Genomic DNA, 19,435 nt, shown 5'->3' with positions numbered 1-19,435 from the left:
ATAAATTATAACTGGACTCAGGGCCGAAGCAGAGAAGGGAAATCAGTAAAATGTTAGCTGGAGCCATATGCTAATATTCTGTGAGAGGATGACTGCATGTCAATAATAAAGGATAATTAAGGGTGAAAGGCTGACACAAGGCACATGGAGCAATTCTCTCTATGTTAACCAAATAGGTAACATAATTTTTTCCAGGGTGCTCAGCAAGATATCAACTAAAGGGGAAGTATACCTTTTTCCACAAATTAGATGTTGTAGAGGTCTCCCTTTAAAATGAGGGATCTGATATTCCTAAGAGAATCTTATCTGCTGGTTCTGCCTGCAGAGGGGATCTGCCTCCAGAACAAGTGGTATAGTTATGGGACCTGTCACCCAGAATGCTTAGGACCTGTTGTTTTTCTGGACAAGGTGCCTTTCTGTAATTTGGATCTTCATACCTTAATACTACTAAAAATCATTTAAACATGAAACAGGATTGTTTTGCCTTTAATAAGGATTAATTATATATTAGCTGGGGTTAAGTATAAGGTATTGTTTTATTATTATAGAGGAAAAAATAAGTCCATTTTAAAAAATTTTTATTTTTTAAGTTAAATGGAGTCTATGGAAGATTGTCTTTGCATAATTGGGAGCTTTCTGGATAACGGGCTTCTGGATAATGGATCCCATACATGAACTACAAGTGAATTAGTAATCTTTGGACTACACTACCTTTTGACACCTCACCTCAACATCTTAAAAGCCACGTTTTCCAGCAACAGATTTTTCCCATTAAATAAAAATAGAGCCATGTTTTAATTTGAACTGGAATACACTCTGCTAAAAAGCTACTGACACAGTGAAACAAGTCTACTCCTTTAAGTTATTTAATTTTTACCTCTCTTACCTTGCTGCTGAAGTTTATAATCTGTAGAATAAGCCTTTCCTATGATATTCCATACAGGTCGTAAACAGCCAAAAAGCCCCTCTAAGAAACCACCATTCCCACTTCCAGAACGGCTGAAATGTATTCTAATGTCTTCATTTCCACTGTTGCTGCCTCCATCTCCTGAGGGACTGCTGCCCTGAGGTGCTGTATTTTCAGGTTCATCTTGGTCTCTCAACTGAAGAACACTGTTCTCAAACTGGTCTCTAGAGTCTTCACTAACCGAGGTCAGGACAGTGGCAGTAACTGGGCTACTGGCATTATCCAGGGAATCGTACTTTTCCGGGGTCTCTTTGATTTCATGATGGCCAATGGTGGTATGGTCACCATAATCCACCATGTAGTCTTTATCTTCCCGTAAAGTATCAACAATGAGGTTGGGAGAAGATGACCAGCTCAGGGGCTCGTGCGGGCTTGCCATAGTATCATCCAGGTGCATGGGGTTGCCAACCGTAAGACTCTCCTATCTTGATGGACTTTTTTCAACTCTGGTTCATCTGGGATTGTAGGGCATTTGGATCTGAAGGAAAAGTTAAGTAGATACATTATTATTGATCACTTCTGATAATAAACAGAATACATACATACTGGTACTGCAGTTTAAACTTCATGATACCTACCATGAACATACACTACAATAAGTTAGCTCCTTAGTCTTTCCCCTCTTGTTTACCAAATTAACTAATCTTAAGGGTGCACTGCTCTGCAGTGTTAAAGAAATCTGCATTACATTGTGACCATATTGTACAAAATAACTATAAACATGGATGGCAAAATGGCACTGCCCTGGTGGATTGGTCCATAGGCAACTAAACTAAAGTGCACCCTATGATGTTCTGGCTCAATTAAGACACTATACACACAGAGAGATGAGGTAGTAATGGCCTGACATTCTAATACAGATCAGTGATGGCGTGTTAGCTCCAGAGTTTATCCAGTTAAAATTCTCACAAATTTTTTTGGTGTAAAAAAAAGTTTATTGCATGGGATAAGGCAACCATAAATAGAACATCTATAAATAATAATTTCTCAATCCAAAAATATATATATTTTAAACATTTTACTTCCATGGGGATAGAAATGAACTTTGAATAAAAAAAATATTTTGGCCAAATTGGCTTGTGTGCATGGCAAGCATAATTTATCCTCTGTATCAAATATAAACCACACAAATAATCTGGCAAATTTTCAACAAAATTGCCTGATAGAATCTGTTCAAAAGCAAGAAGAGATTAACTGAAAATGCAGGTAACTCTATTTAGCCAGCTGGCCAGCCATTCAGCCCTCTAACCCATATTTAATCTCAATCTCTTTCTCATAAATTCCCTCATGTATAATAAAACTCCTTGTAGCACTGCTGTTAACTCACTACTTATCCTTGCTGTAGGTGGCCATGTTGGACTGCATAATTCCCTATGGCTGCCGGGTGTGCTGAAACTTTATTAAGGTAAATGTCAGGTTTGCTGTTCTCTATATTACATTATTTCAACATTGTTGTTGAGTGTCACATTTGTATATTTTGCCAATAAGTGAAGAAATATTAAAACAACATGCTTTTCATTGCAGAGCAAAATTTGCTACAGAAATGTCTAAATCTTAAAGTGCAGAGTGGGGAAGCCTTGGCATATGTGCTCTCATCAATAAATAAAAGCAGCATTTGAATATAGAGTGGGCAGTCTGTGTTAGAGGAAGCAAATCATCAATCCCTGTCTTCACCAATGCTCGCATTTAATTATGTAGAATGGAGTGTGCAGTAATTAACAGAGCATGACCATATCAGAGCAAAAGCGCCACTGACAGCTGCCTACCATGGCCTATCCTTGGGTAGAATAAACTCATTCAACTTGAAGTTCATTAGAGATGTTCATCAGGTCTGGCACTGTGTGAAGAAAGTCCTATTTAAATCCTGGGGACCCAAAGCTACAATACATTTTTCTTAATTTGTATGGTTCATTGTTTATATTTTTGTAAAAAATATAACATTGTTTTATATATATACTGAAATACATCATTTATTGGACTAAGGCTCTGGTTCAGTTTGTGTACACCACCAAGCACCGCTCAGGACACGGAGAAGTACAGTAGACAGCAAAAAGTGCCTATGCTTAAGGTTCCCTTTACATTACATGAATCTGTCAGTGGATAAGGTTATCTGAGTAGTTTTAGTCATGGCTGTGCTGGCATTTGCTTTCTGACCAGGTGCTTCATTGTTGTGTAAATATATTTACACTCAAACAGCTTAAGGACCTGCCAAATCAAACAGCATGTGACAGTGTAGGAAGTTAAAGGACTGCTGTCTCAAATGAACTAAATGTGAGCCTGTGTTGAATATGTCAGGTGTTGCAGGATAAAGTATAGTACATCACTTGTTGACACTTGGTGGTGAGTCTGTCTAGGTGGCTAGGACTATGTGTTCATCTCTACATAGGCCCTCCTGTGATCTGACTTCTTTTCCAAAAACCAGATTGGCCCTACTACCAGTAGTGTAATTACTCTACAGCAGATAGCAGCCAGTAGGACATGGCAGCCCACTAAATACCTGGATCCAAGGTACCAAAATAGTTTGTACACCATGGTACCTGGAAGAAGATTGGCAGGGTAGGGTTCATTAAGGGATTCACTATACCATCGGGTCAGTGTGGATTAGTTTGCTAGTACAAATAAGAGACTGGCTGGTCCTCAGGCCAATAGGCCAGTAATCCTAAATGTCATTCTGCATGCAGCCTACTTAATAGGAGCATCTGTTCATCAATATGAATGTGTGTGTTGCCAAACAAAATAAAGCTACAATTCCAGTAACGCCACATATGGCTAGCTTAATGGTGGCATCTGTTTATCAACATGGCATGTGCCACAGAGTCAAACCAAAACTATCTATTTTCTAAAATTGATTCAAAAGTGAAAACTGACACATTACTGACACATAACTGGCCTCTGGTGCAATAACAGTGCTTCCTGTAGGAAGTCCCACTTATATAACTGTTGGGGACTGAATGTTATGGCTCAACAATAATGAAAGCCTGCAGGTCGCAAACAACTGATTTTTATACATGTGATATGCAAACAAAGCACAGATTTAGTGGCAGATTTATAATGCTCTGTAAAAAGGTAAAGTTAGTATAGACCACTGCAAATCACTTTAACCATGTAAAATCATGTGTATTTAAGTTGCTGTGCATTGGATGTGTAGTTGGGAGTAAAATTGTGGTATAGCTGTGAAAGAACTGCTGTAAAGTCACATTCCCATTACCTTTAATCTAAGGTGGAATAAAGATTTTCTGTAGAAAATCAACACAACTTTACTCCTCTGCCCCACTGACTTTTATGGGTTACACCAGCTCCGAGGAGGGGGGAATAATAGTGTCTATTTCTAGAGTATATCAAAGTACACACCTTTATAAATATAACCATCATCATTTCAAACTTTGTCATACTTTGTGTCAGCTAATTTCCCTAGACTTGCACAAATCACCTCACAATTTTTTAAATTTCTGTGGATTTACAACATAGTAAGTAATTAATTATGACTGTTTGTGAATTGGGACACTTAAATTTGCTTTATTTTTTTTTTTTTATTCCCATTTAAATTTAGTAGGAGTCGGAGTCGGTTCATTTTTTGCCGACTCCGACTCCAGGTACCCAAAATTGCCTCCGACTCCACAGCCCTGCATTTCTACACTGGCATCAGCCTTTCCCTGTGCCTGCACCTAGAGCTATTTCCTTGGCCCAAGTATAGGCACACGGAGCATATTTCAGAGCTAAAATGCATACTCTCACTTTTCGGTGCATAAATCTGCTCCATGTGCCTGCACCCAGGCTGATGCAATGGCTCCAGGCTCAGAAATAGGCTGATGTCAGTGTAGGGGCTGATTGTTGACATGCTGATAAACACAGGCCAAGAATCAGCCCCAACTACCCTGGACCATGTGACATTAGCCTGAAGATGTTACAATTACAATCTTTCGTACTCTCCACTGACAGATATAGAGGTGGGAACAATAGAAATTCTACCCCTTAAAGGAACAGTAACATCAAAAAATTAAAGTGTTTTAAAGTAATTAAAATATAATGTGCTGTTGCTCTACAAAAATATGGTGTTTTTGCTACAGAAAAGCTACTATATAAATAAGCTGCTGTGTAGCCATGGGGGCAGCCATTCAAGCTGAAAAAAAGGAGAAAAGGCACAGGTTACATAGCAGATAACCAGTAGATAAGCCCTGTATAATGGGGGTTTATCTGTAATCTGCTAAGTAACCTGTGCCTTTTCTCCTTTGAATGGCTGCCCCCATGGCTACACAGCAGCTAACTTATATAAACTATAGTAGTCTTTCTGAGGCAAACACACCAGTTGTAGCAATGCAGGGCAACAGTATATTATATTGTAATTACTTTTATACACTTTCATTTTTTGGTGTTACTGTTCCTTTAATTGACAATTCAGCCTTAAATGAATGCTTCTTCTAGTGCGCCAATCAAAATCTTTTGTCCTGATGAGATGACTGATATCCAAGGCTTTTACGACATTGGTCATCTCATCAGTCCACCATACATGCACCAAATATCGTGAAACCTCATTTGGTATGATAATATTGGTTCGTATATGGCCAGCTTAAGAGTACTACTATTTTATCTAACAAGAAGAAAACTTTATGGTTTTTACAATCCCAAACTCATTACTGAAATGTACCTGAGCACCAACAAGAAAAGCAAAGGTGAATAGCAGGTTTCAGGAAGGAAATATTTGGTTCTGTTTGCTTTTGTTTCTATGTTTACCTGCTGTCCAGGTGATAATTTCTGTTTGTGTGTTAACATTCCCCTTCTCATTTATCAGCTGGATCCTGGCCTGGCATTTATAGAAAGAGGACAAACAAAAATGTGTGCCAACAGCTGGTTTAACGCAGTTCTGGCAGCAAGATGCAACAGAGCATCCCTTAAACATTAAGTTTGGAGGACTTTTGGGAAATCAGTGAATCTTATCCTTTCAGGTCCCCTTCTATTATACATATAGGTTAGCCTATATTAATGGACATATACCGTACTAGGGCTTATATATGACTGGCCACTCCGACGAGTCGTGAAATGTTTTTAAGAATACTCTGAAAGTTCCTTTGCTTTATACTTACCACTACTTGACAGTTTCAGATGGTGCTTATGCACCTTTTAACATAAGGCCAACTGAATTAGCTTATATCAATAATGGGGTTATATTTACTCTTTAAGCCTTATGGCTGTGACAGACAGGGAGATTAGTCGCCGCGCAATAAATCTCTCTTGTCACGGGCGACTAATCTCCCCGAAATGCCATCCCACCGGCTAGAATGTTAATCGCCGGTGGGATGGCATACACAGTGCCGCGATTTGCCCAAGTAGCAGAAGTTGACTTGAGGGGAAACTTCTGCAACTACGGCAAATCGCGGCGCCGCGTATGCCATCCCACCAGCGATTTACATTCTAGCCGGTGGGATGGCATTTCGGGGAGATTAGTCGCCCGCAACAAGGGAGATTTGTCGCACTGCGACTAATCTCCCCATCTGTCACGGCCCTTAGATGTATAAGCAGGAACCCTAAATAAGAGCTGTATAACTGGAGAATCCAGGAATGGAATGAGGTCCTCCAAAGGAATATTTATGGACCCCTGGCTTGTCATTTGCACCAAAGACCTCATCATGTAACACCACTCTTATATAACCTGGCAATCAATCATGTTATATTTCAGGATATCGGTCCAATACAGGAACAGTGTTGGAAAGCACAGCAAGATTCTGTTTCACCTACTATATTTTGGTATCTCTTATTTTAAGCACTGGTGAATCTTTTTAACATTTTTTGTATTTGCCTTTTTTATTTCATGTCTTAGATTAATTCCTTCCTTCCACATCTAGTACCTTCCAAAGTATTTAGATGCTTGACCAATTCTATCATGTTACTGAATAACAAAGATTCACAAGTGGACTGAGATATGATAACATCATAACATAATTCTCTATATTATGCAGCACATGGATAAGGTTGGACTCTTGCCAATAGTAGAAACCATCAGACACAGTAAAGGTGTAATGATTTATTAGTATTAATAATAATAATAATAATAATAATAATAATAATGTGGAGACAGGTAAACGTATAATAAAAACATGGAACCTGTCTGGAAAAACCAAGGTGTTAACAAAAGTGTGTTTATTTCTGTATGCAAATATTATCTTATAAATCTGCTGCCAAAGGGGACCTTCACTGTTGCCTGGATCATGGCAGTAGCCCCTAGCACAAAAATTGTAGTCGATTCCAGCTGAAAGCGTATGAAGGAAGTGGCTGAGCTAATAACTGTATTATATACTTAGGTAGAACAACCTGTTTCATTTGTTGCATCAGATCCATTTGTCTGCAGGCAAATCCACTTATCTATTTATACAGACTTCACAGTGAGTAGGCTAAGAGGAATAAAGACAATGACAAAGAGTACAAGCTTAAAGTTAGATATTATACTACAAAGCAACAAAACTGGTGGCGAGCACTTCTCTATTTCTGCTCTATTTGACCTTTTTGCTTTATTTGACCTCATTAAAACCATAGGTTGACTGAGCTCCCATCGAGCCTATCACCTGCTGAAGTTAATCCAGTCCCTGATCCCTCCACTGCCCATGCAGTACTGAGGACTATGTAGGTACAAATTAGATGAAGAGGGCATTGGCAAACACTGTTTATACCATGTACCCCACATAAAGGGTCACAACTTAAATTAATACAGGACATTTTCTATGTGTTGCAGTCAGAAATCCTGGAATCCCATTTCACTAAATTGGCAGGTACCACCCTCCAGGGGTGTGTGTTACTAGCCCACTGCCTGCCTAGGCCCGCTGGGGGGAAGGCTTTAACGACTAAGTAGTATGGGCCCAAAGTTTTAAAAAAAATGCTTGTCTAAACAAACCAGACTCTAAGCCACCCCCTCAAAACTGAATGTGCCCCCCACAAGGACCTAGGCCCTGAGTGGACTTCAACCTGTCCTCCCCAGATGGTAGTGTGTATAGAAAAGCATAACAACAACAAACCTTTTCCCAATACGCAAAATTTATCAGCTGAACTTTGCTCCCTTTAGATAAAATAGAGGACTTCTGCATAAATATGCCCTGTTCAAACAGTAATCACATGCTCAAATTATTCTCATGTTTAAACAGAATTTATGTTCAAAGTCTACTTAAAACACAAGCAAACACTGTGCCTATGGGGGCCACTATACTGGAGCCTGCAGAACAAATTTTATTCAACAGCCAGATGTCTAAGTATGGCAGCCCCCACGCTATAAATAAACGTCACAGCTAAATCAATACTCACTCAACTATATTACTCATTTTAGGTAGTTTCAATTTAAATTGACTCTTTATAGAAACCACTCGTTTGTGGTGCCTGGCATGCTTTAAACTGACTGCCCTGAGAATCCCAAAGAGATAAAGGGACATGGACACAATTAATGGTATCCTTTCTTGTAGAGAAGCAGGTGGGAGCTGATGAGGGTTCAAGGGAAGTGTGGTATATATAGGAAATTGGTACTATGGGCTGCAATATACACATTTTCCTTATTTACCCTTTTAATATTGCTGTTCTCTGTGAAATTTCATAATCTATTTTAAAGCTTGTATCACAGGGGTGGTCTGTTTAGTTTATCTTAGCGGAGAACATGAGATGTAGCTACTGAGACAAGAGTGAGTATGATTGCTAATGGGATGCAACCGTGATTGGTCAGATTTGTTTTGCATAACTTTATGTTCATTCACTGGCATATCCTCTTTGAATCATATTTATGTAATTTACCAACCTTTAATACTGGGCACATATGAAAGATGTATTTCAACAGGAAACTGCTGTTACCCTGCAGACTTAACAATAAACACCCTGAAAGCTAAATAAATATATATATATATATATATATACATATATATATATATACAGAGAAGAGAAGAAATGCCGCACTCACAGGTCTTAGTGAAAAAAATAAAGAAAATTTATTCAGGCAGACTGAATAAATTTTCTTTATTTTTTTCACTAAGACCTGTGAGTGCGGCATTTCTTCTCTTCTCTGTATATACTTACCTATATACTGCACCCAGGCACTGTTGACTCTGACATTACGTGAGTGCCGGCTTTTTTTCTCTACATATTATATATATATATTTTGTGTACAGTATGAATTTGATCTTTTAATATACCTTTTGCACTTTAAAGTGTGTGCTGTCCATTCTTGAACTTATTATATATATATATATATATATATATATAATATATACTGACAGACAGGCACTCTCGACAAACAAAGATCAAAGATGCCTGGGTGCAGTACAAAAACGGAGTAAAGTAACAGAATGTAACTGGCACCGCACTCACAGGACTTATGAAAATACAAAGAGGTTTATTCAGAGTTGTGTATATATATATATATATATGTTAGTGGAGCACAAATCTATTAACTCTGGCCTCCTTTGTTTATGGTAGCATTGCTTAGTGGAGCTTTTAATGTTGGCACAAAAAATTCACATGCTGCATGGCTAATTAACATTTGCTTTAGATGCATTCCACACAGCTGCGTAGATACTGCTCCACAAATATGGCTTGCATAAAGTGAAGCAGGGTTACAGAAAAAGTCTATTTTTCTTGCGGATATTAAACAACAACTACTACTGCACCCTAACAGAATATAACAGAACTGTCAGGGTACAACAAGTACAGTATTTACTGAAGTAATTCATGTTGGGTTTTCAGCAGCAGTAACCATTTGCATAGAGATGGTCTAATATATGAATTTAATACAGAGCTATTTGATGTGCAAACTGTGAATGCAGTCATATATTTAGATTGAGTGGGATGAAGATTAGTGATGAGTGTATCCAAATTGCAGTGGTAAATTGTGCTTTACGACAGCTCTGTGGGCTACTTTCCCTACAAAGCTTTGTCAGTATGAGTGGGAAATGACATGCTGCATGACATCTCAAAACAAGATATTGCTACACCTAAAGGGGAACTAAAGACCTAGATAATATTAAACTCTAGTTGTAGTGAGAATTGCCCAGTATGCTGCCAGACCTAGACCTGTTTTAGAAAAATCATAAGCTACACCTCTTCAGGGTTCCCATATTTTAGATCCTAGGCAGAGCAAGATCAACTAATTAATATTTACCACAAATATATGACCATCTAACATCAAAATATTATAGGATCAAAACTAAAAACCACTATAAAAAGTTATAACTATATGACTGTGTCCAGAGCATCAGATAGATCCCCTTCTAGATTAACATTGAGATTAGTACTGTTATATTTAAAAATCCTGCATTAAGCAGACTGAGATCTTATTATGCAGGTCTGGCAAATCCCTGTTTTTATACTCACTACAGTATTTTTGCTGGGGATTGTAGCTCTCTGTTCCTCACATGAAGCCAAGTTAAGCAAGACTGGAGGGTCTGTGCAGGGTTGCTAGCAGTTAAGTATACATGGGGGGTTGGTTCCCCTACAAAGATCCATTAAACAGAGTGGATCTAAAAACAATAAATAGTTTGTAAGGCTTTTTCACAGTAAATAATTGGTATTTTTTATTACTGCTGTCAGTGGTTACTGAATTGTCAATATTCCTTACTGTCCCTGATACTGGTGTTAGCATAAACGTGCCACTGGGTACTGTTTGGAGAGATTTTATTTTAGAGCAATGGAACACACTTTTGCTTTTATTTCAACCAAATGCCAAACAATCAGGGGCGAGTGTCAGTGTGATAATTAAAATTTGTGGTTCCACTCTTATAAATAAATACAGTAGGATTCTGCAGATAATTTAGTTGCTCAGTGTTGAAAATTCTCTTCCTAGATATCTTTCCAATGCCTCATTTGGTAACTTGGTTTTTGTATTTTTTTTTTTTACTGTGCTTTCTAGTTTGGAGAGGTCATACTCAGCTTTCTAGTCTCCATCTTTGTGTATCTGCTTTCATAGTGAAACATTCAGTTAACCTCCCAATAGCTGGGAGACCAGGGCATCATTTTCAGAATGTGTTCTGAGCCCCTAAGCAATGGTAATCCTTTGGAGAACTGCACTAAGCGGATTTGGTTTAGCCACGCCAATGCGGATTTCCAAAACCCATAATACCCTTTCAAAATTACTTCCTCTTATAAATCTCATTTAAAAATAATAATAAAAAGGAACTACAGGCAACTAAGAAATGGTCCTAAATACGGTGATTGTAGAATTGATTTATTTTACAAAAAAGCGAAAAGGTTAGACTACTAAATTGACAATAAAGGAGAATGCTGATACCACACAGACTGTGAAAGTAAAAAGGCTTCTGTGCCAAGGGTGCACAGAGGGGTCTCAGAGGCTGGTATATGTATATGCATATGATTATGTTCAAAACATACTGAAGCCTGAAACACAACCATCTGTTCATATAGAAGTACCACCTACGTGTGACCACCATCACATGTGTTTCCTAAGCAAACAGACAGCAATCTTTATAGTCCAGTCACTTCTAGAACCTGAAAAATTGTGAGAGCAATGTTAAACCTGCTCTCTGCATGTATATATTATACAAATATTTAGCATCACTGTTACTAAACATATTTATGATTGTAAATGCAATGTTCAAAGAACAACTTTGGGTCCAAACTAGTGTAGGACACTTTGAGGTTATTGTTATTGTGATTCGCAACAGGAGATGGGATGGATGCAAAAGGTGTAAAAAGCAACTATGAGGAAGTTCAGTTCAGCTTAGGACACAAGTACTTTTAGTGAATAGCGTCAAATTGTACAACAATTTTAGCTGAACCGCATCTGCACTTGCAGCTGTAAATCACCCAAATGTGACCCTTTTTTAATTTTATTTCATTCATTCAGATGCATAGCAATCTACCTCCATAAACCAGCAGCACATTCCAACCAGTGAGGTGCAATAGAGGCAGTATGGCAACTCACACAGGGTGGATTCAGACCCACACCTATTTTGTCCACATAAGCACGCAACACTGTGCAGCCTGTATTTATCTAAGGCAGTGTTGTCCATCATATTACATGCGGCGGGCCAATTATATCTCATACAGCATGTTTGGGAACAGATTACATTTAAATAATATTGGAGCTTCTGAGCAGACATGGGGCCATAAAAATCTTTTGGAGGGCCACAACTGTCCTGCAGGCCCCAACTTGGACAGCTCTGATCTAAGGTAACTGGGATAGTGACATATGGTGTGGAACCTTACACAGAGTAAAATAACTATGGACAACAGACAATAATAGTGCATGTCTACAGAGCGCAATAAGGCACCACATATTAAATACACATTCACAGGAGGCAATGATAAGAGTCACCAGATATGCACAGAGCAATAAGTGATGGCGCCATATACACAGGGTGCAATATAAGATCATTGGCACCAGAACCAAAGGGTGCAATATTAGGTGTTATGTCAACAGCTTCACAAAATACAGCAATAGAAGGTATGGTATCACAAACAGAGTGCAGTAACTTATTGTATTGCAACCAGAAAAGATTGCAGTAATAGGTGGTACAGCACCAAATGCAATAATAGGCTGTAATGCAGGGATTCCCAACCTTTTATACTCATGAGCCCCACTCAGATGTAAAAAGTGTTGGTGAGCCCCACAAGCATGAAAAATGTTCTTTGGGGGAAGCTAAATAAGGACTGTGATTGGCTATTTGGTAGCTCCTTGCTGCCTGCTAGCCTGCTTGGAGTAAAACTTTGTCTGTGCTTTCAAAACTTGCCTCCAAGCCAGAAATGGGCACCTACTTTGAGACCACTGGGAGCAACATCAAAGGGGGTGGTGAGCAACATGTTGTTTTGTGTGAAAACTAAATTTGGTATTTATTCTGACCCAAACACATGAGTTTAAAACGTGGTAACAAACGATTTTCTTTGGCACACATAGTCAAGAAGGAATTAGATGAAACATTGGGGGTATGGCACCAGATAGAAGAATGCAATAATAACAAGCATGGAACCATACACAGAATGCAATAACAGAAGGAAAGGCACAGGGATTGTGACCACAATACACAGCTGGGTGTTGGGAACCAGCAAAGATTTGCATTAGTCAGCACAACAATGAAATCTAATCATTATCATTTTCTCCTTATATGCATACTGAATACCTACTTGATCCTTTTAATCTTCTGCTCTCATCACAGCCAACCCCCACATTGAGAATACCCAGCTGCTCATCCACAATTACAGTTAAATATCAGTCCAAAGTGGTCAAATGCTTTAAGACATGTTGCAAAGCTTGCACAATATAAAATCATGACATGTGGCTTATACTGTATACTTGCAATTTTATCTCGCTAACCTTTTTATGATTTAACGTGGCCATAAACATTAAGATCTTTCTCCTGATATGTTAACCTAAGGTGGGCGATATCGGGGTAATTCTATTCTTTGGCCTTAGGGTTAAACTGCTGAATTGGTCTGAAGGACCCAAATTGGCAGCTTAAATCTGCCCGAGTATGGCCACCTTTAGAGCCTATAAAGTGATAGTCAGCTTTTCCTTTTCTTAGGCCAACCCCCCTATTCTAGTGGACCTCTCAGATAATACTACAATGGGTAGATAGGCACCTGTCTATCACGCTAGAGAGGAAGCACAGGTAGGCACCTGCCTATCACGCTAGAAGAAACTACAAATACTGAAAAGCTATTTGGCTTGAATTATGCAGCAAAAACGAAAACATAAATTATGTTGCTCAAAGAGGATCTACTCAGCTGTTCTGCTTTTAGCCTTTAGCAGTGTCTGCACATCTCTGAACCTTATAATATACAAAAGTGCCACTAGTCAAATCTGGAGATCTTTAGTAAATGCTTCTGGTTCTCTGCCATCCTCTCCCCCTCCTACCCCAGCAGAGAGGCCTGGGTTGGATAAAGCAGCAGGAAAAGTAAAATGCAGCTGGACCGGATCTAGGAAATCAATAGGACTTCATTTCCTCCTTTTACTGACACAAGGACTCCCGGGGACACTGACATCTTAACAGCTGCCCACTCGCCTTGCTGGGCTCATGTATAGGAGGAACTAACTCCTCTGTGTTATCCTTCCTGCAAACCTAGTGAATCCAATTGCTTGGCATTTTTGCCATGGTGGTGAAAAGCAAATAAGACAGTGCCAACTCTCAAATCTAATATTCCACTGCGCTGCCTAATAAATGCTAAATTAATTACGTTCAGTTCCTGTGATTTATTTTTTCCATTATTTTGAATCAATGCTCAAAAAAGAAATATGGTGTCAAAAATTGCCATCATATTTATACACCTTTAAATCATCAATGACTTAGAATTACCCCCAAATATCCTTAAACAATTTACTAGTGTCACCTCGCCATTCAGTTGCCACTGGGTGCTCAAAAGCAATGGCGACCTTCAGCAATTTGTATTGTATGAAGCAAACCAATCACCATCTTGAAGGCAGGCATCCCCTGTACCATGTTCCACAGTGGCAAGCAGCTTTGAGTACTACAGTATATCTTTTAAAGGTATGAGGACAAAACTATAAAAGCCTAGAAAATACACACATCCTTTCAGAGAATGCAATACCCTCCATTCATCCTTAGACACATTTTCTTGGTGTGTGTTTCCTAAGATCCTTGAGGACTCATTTACTTGGAAATTGCAATTGCTGATTTGAAACTGTCATGTTATCTGCAACCTTCTTTCCCAGATTTCCAGAATAACTGTGCCCACCAGAAACCAGCCTGTCTTATAACCTGATAAATTGTAGGTGTGGTGCTGGGAGCTATACTACCAAAACAGACTGCGGTTTAAACCTCTGCTATATCCTTAAGCAGGTATAGGTTTTGTTATCCAGAAACCCATTATCCAGAAATCTCTGAATTACAGAATGGCCAACTCTCATAGACTCCTTTTAATCTAATAATTCTCTTGTACTTGATCCTAACTAAGCTGCATGAATCCATATTGCTGCCAAAACAATCTTAATGATTTTTAGCGGAATTAAAGCAACAGTAATAACAAAGAATAAAAGTGTACCAAAATAATAAATATATTAGGTGCTATTTCCCTGCATTGGTAAGGGTTGTGTGTTTGCTTCAGAAATCCTACTTTTGTATATAAACAAAGCTGCTGTATAGCCATGGGGGTAGATATTAAAACTAAAAAAAGGAGAAAAGTCACAGATTGCAAAGTAGATAACTATAAAGCTGTGTAGATTCCCGTCGTATTTAGTAGAGCTTATCAGTTATGTAACCTGTGCCTTTTCCACTTTTTTTTCCAGCTTTAATGTCTGCCCTTGTGACCACACAGCAGCTTTGTTTATATAAATTATAGCAGGCAGGGCAACAGTACATTATATTGTAATTATTTTAAAACATTTTAATTTGATGGTGTTGCTGTTCCTTTAGGGCTCTGGCACACGGGGAGATTAGTCGCCCGCAACAAATCTCCCTGTTCACGGGGGACTAATCTCCCCAAGTTGCCATCCCACCGGCAAACATGATGGCACACACGGCGGTGCGATTTCGGCAAAACGCCGAAAATGCCTCGCAAGGCAACTTCGGCGATTTGCCGAAATCGCCTGCGCAGCGTGTACCATCCCACCGGCGACTTACATGTTCGCCGGTGGGATGGTAGTTCGGGGAGATTAGTCGCCCGTGACAAGGTATGGAGATGCAAATTAAAGAAAGATTCCTTATCTGTAAAACCCCAGATCCTGAGCATTCTAGATAATAGATACCATACCTGTATATGTTGGTTAGGTTGGTGGTTGTTTTTAATGGGATATAAGCCCTTTTAAAACATGTATGATTTTATGACTGTGACATAAGAACAGTCACTCACTGATTATAGGAATCCCACAGTACAGCAGAGCTATTGGAAAGACATCTGCTAAATTTTTCTGTAATTTTAACCAACCAAGGTATCACTAGTACAGAGCAAGGTTTATGTTGATTTAACTATTATTTGTTTGCACAGCACTCCCTGTGTTCTCTTTGCTAGCAAGGTTATAAGAGAGGAAACTGCTTTGCTAAGCATTAGGACAGTTTGTATAAATAAACTTATATGGGTGAGCACAGAGGATTTATTGTCTTTGTGTGTACGCATTTTGTGGTCACACTCTTACTGTACCCCACCCCCACCTAATGGTTAGTGGTGAGCTTTCACTTTTTTGTTATAGTTTATACAGGAGCATTGGCCAGCTACATGTAGTAGTGGATCATATAAAAGTGATTATAGGACTGGCCAGACCAGGGTTGACTTTGGCATAGTTGGCCAGCTTGAATATACTACAATATATGGACAATCACTGTTTTTAAAGGTGAGGGCATTTTTAAGGTAGATTTATGAACAAAATATCCTAAGGTCCTAAATAAATACAGTAGATATGGATGAGTGCAGAGAATTTCTTGCCTTTGTCTGTATGCACTTTGTGTTCCAACATTTGATCAGGACAACCCGTAACAAGGTCATAACTGCTATATCAGCCATCAGCTATCAGCAATATAATTAGATCTGCAAGTAAGGGTGCCCCCCAAAACTCACCCTCATTGACCTTAAAGCTGTGCTTCCAAGAGTATCTGGGAGAGGAAATAGATATTCACCCTAATATCACTCTAACTACCCATAAGTCTACCACTGCTCTATGCCTCTCTAGCTAGGCCTGCCCACTTTGTAAACTATTGCATTACATCAATGGCACAAGCAGCAACTTCTAGCATTTTGCCAACATGTTTGTACCCCTCTAACATAATGCACACAATATTGTCTCAATGGCCTTTTAAGTTTTTTCTATAATTTGATGCCTTTTAAAAAATTGCTCAATGGTTGACTCATTAGCAATTAAAATCTAATTTTTCCTGCCTCTCTACTCTGGGTATTCTGATTCACCCCATGGCCTGACAGCCAGAAGAATGGAACCTGATCTATCTCATAATACATTGCGAGTGCCCATAAGAAGCATATCTATTATAAGTCCAAATCTGGCACTTTTACTTTATGTGTCAGGTAATTTCATAACTGTTAGTTTGTTAATGTAGCAAAAGTCACAAAGTTTGCCCCAGTTCTAACATCCCATACAACCTAATCAGAAGGAATCATTTACTGGTCACCAGGCAGAGTGGGGCATTCACTATTCTGGGCTGTATATAAGAAAGGCATCTTACTTTCTGTTCCCCATATTATTTTCTCAAAAATACTCCTTACCACATTAAACATGTTAATAAAGTTTACTTATTATAAGTATAAGTATTTAGTTAACATAAAAGCCTAATTTATGATGCAGATACAGCAGACTAATTTGGGCAAGGTTTTGCTTTTCTGCCACAAGTCTTTCCCCTGCAGTGCCAAGTAAGTAGGCAAAGTACATTACACTGGGCAGAATATAATGCATATATAGCATAAGGTATTCTGGTTGCCTGAGGCAAGGCAAGTTCATTTCATGTGATACTATTCCAGTGAAAGTAATTGGGGAATATGCAGCTAACATAATATTAATAGAGTAATGTACAATTGGCTCATTCTCATTTCACTGGGAACAATGAAATTCTTTTACCTCTACCTAGCCTAAAGCCAATTGTGTACTAGGACTGGGAAATCATTTATTTTTGCTTTGTTATATATACTATAACAAATCTCTTAAGGGCCACACAACTCTACTTATTTGTAAGTATATATAGTAAATGGCAGCTACCATATTGCTTGCCTGGAGGGACTAAGGGAACCTGACCAGGATTTTCCTAGTCTGAATTTAGAATTTAATGTGAAGAAGAATGGGGTATTAGCATACACAAAAGTGAGAGCAGAAATCCAGATGTCTTTAATGCCTTTAGAAAATCAAAATGCTGTATGTGCCCTTACCCTTGAACTTCTGCCTTTGCAGATATGCTGGCTTTTATTAAATCTGGTACCTTCTGAGGCATTGCAGGATCTTTTAAGGTGGCCATACACGGGCATATTTCAGATGCAGATTCAAGTCTTTTAGACAGATTCGGCAGATTATCTTCCTGTGTATGGGCCTTCCCTATGGGCCTACCTGACCAACATCTGTCCTAAAATTGGCCAGATATTGATCGGGCAGGTTTAATTTTCTGTATCGGGCACCACATGGGCTCTTATGCCTATGCCCGCCATTTTAATTTCTAGGGGCCAAATGATCACATTAGCCGATATCACCCACCTTAGGTGAGCATATCAGGAGATTGCAACATGTATGGCCACCTTTACTAATTTCATTTTTTCATCTGATACACTATGGACTAACAAGCTCTGAACTTACCGCCTGCACAGGGCCCCTCTTGTGGTCTGTGCATCCTGCTGCTTCCTAAACTGTGAGCCTGTATAATGCGTAAGATAGTGAATGTGTGGGGGGTGGAGAGGTGACACCTACCTGCCTCCTACACCTACTACTTTTGAGTGCTTCTCAAGGCAGAAAGCTCTCTATTCAAGGGGCTGAAAGTCTCTAAACTCTGAAACGGAGGTAGAGGCTCGCAGTCATGCAGCAAAGGGCAAAAAATGGGTCATTGCACATTGCATTCTGCATAGAAAATGACATCATATATGTTCCCTGTTGGTTCTAATTATTGAAACAAAGAAGTAGAAGCCTCCTGATTATCAAACCTGTAAAGATTAATGCAATTCATTATGGGAAACTGAGTATTGGCTAGAGGAGAACTGTCTTCTGCTACACTGTTTCAGTATCAGAACCAGCAGTGAGTGCTGAGAAGTCTATAAGTACAGTACTGAAATTCTAAATCCTGTGGTTATACATTACAATCATCATGAATAATGGTCTGTCTTGCTCAGAATAGCAAAACATGGTACTCTTATGCTTGAGAGAAGCCTGAAATCAAGTCCAAATACCCAAATGTGTGTGCCAATTTCAAGTAATGCAAGCAGCTACTGAAAACTACCGTTGCTCACACAGCAAGGACACATACATAATGGTTTCATTTCCCTTTGTTATACAGACCTTTTGTTTGGCATCATATGTATCAATTTTTCATATAAGCCAGGATCTATATAACACACATATAACTATCATTGGAAACATTTCCTTCAGAGAATAGCTTCAACAAAACAATACATGTGCCAGTATACTGTAATTGGGACAGAACCATTTAAAAGTCATATCTCTGTGTGATATTTACACCCAAACAGTTAGTACAAACCATATCTACACTTCCCATCAGCAGCTGAATAGGGTTAATCCTTTACCAGTTATAGCCAGCTGCTTCCAGCTCCTGCAAAGTAGAAACTTAAATCTATATCTCATAATATTAGAACCTCTCCTGTAAGTAGACAAGTGCTTATGAGCCTGCTCATTGGCTATAGTACTTTTCTCAAATCACACATAATCAGGAATTTATTTGTCACAATCCTGTTAACAAAATTACAAAAATTACTTGGAAACATTTCTAGTCAGAAGTCTCTGTAGCCTTGCAAGTGGGGAAACTTACCGCTTAGAAGTAGTAGGGCCCCAAAACGACAGATGGAAGAAATGCAAAGGAGAGACACATGACACAGAAA

At 38.9% G+C, this 19,435-nt stretch overlaps 1 protein-coding gene across 3 annotated transcripts in view; it reads right to left on the bottom strand.

Moving 5' to 3' along the window:
* map3k13 (mitogen-activated protein kinase kinase kinase 13) overlaps positions 1–19,435 on the bottom strand; it is a 64,903-nt gene that overhangs the window by 27,122 nt on the left and 18,346 nt on the right. For all 3 annotated transcript variants that reach the window (XM_004917785.4, XM_002936531.5, XM_004917786.4), the window contains exon 2: positions 887–1,445. In XM_004917785.4, coding sequence (XP_004917842.1) covers positions 887–1,364 — 478 coding nt within the window. In that variant the 5' untranslated portion in view covers positions 1,365–1,445. The remainder of the gene's footprint in view (positions 1–886; positions 1,446–19,435) is intronic.

Source organism: Xenopus tropicalis, chromosome 9 (assembly GCF_000004195.4).
Source record: "Xenopus tropicalis strain Nigerian chromosome 9, UCB_Xtro_10.0, whole genome shotgun sequence".
In the NCBI taxonomy this organism is placed as follows: Eukaryota; Metazoa; Chordata; class Amphibia; order Anura; family Pipidae; genus Xenopus; species Xenopus tropicalis.
The sequence above is the reverse complement of the archived record's forward strand: the minus strand, read 5'-3'. Positions and strand labels throughout refer to the sequence as shown.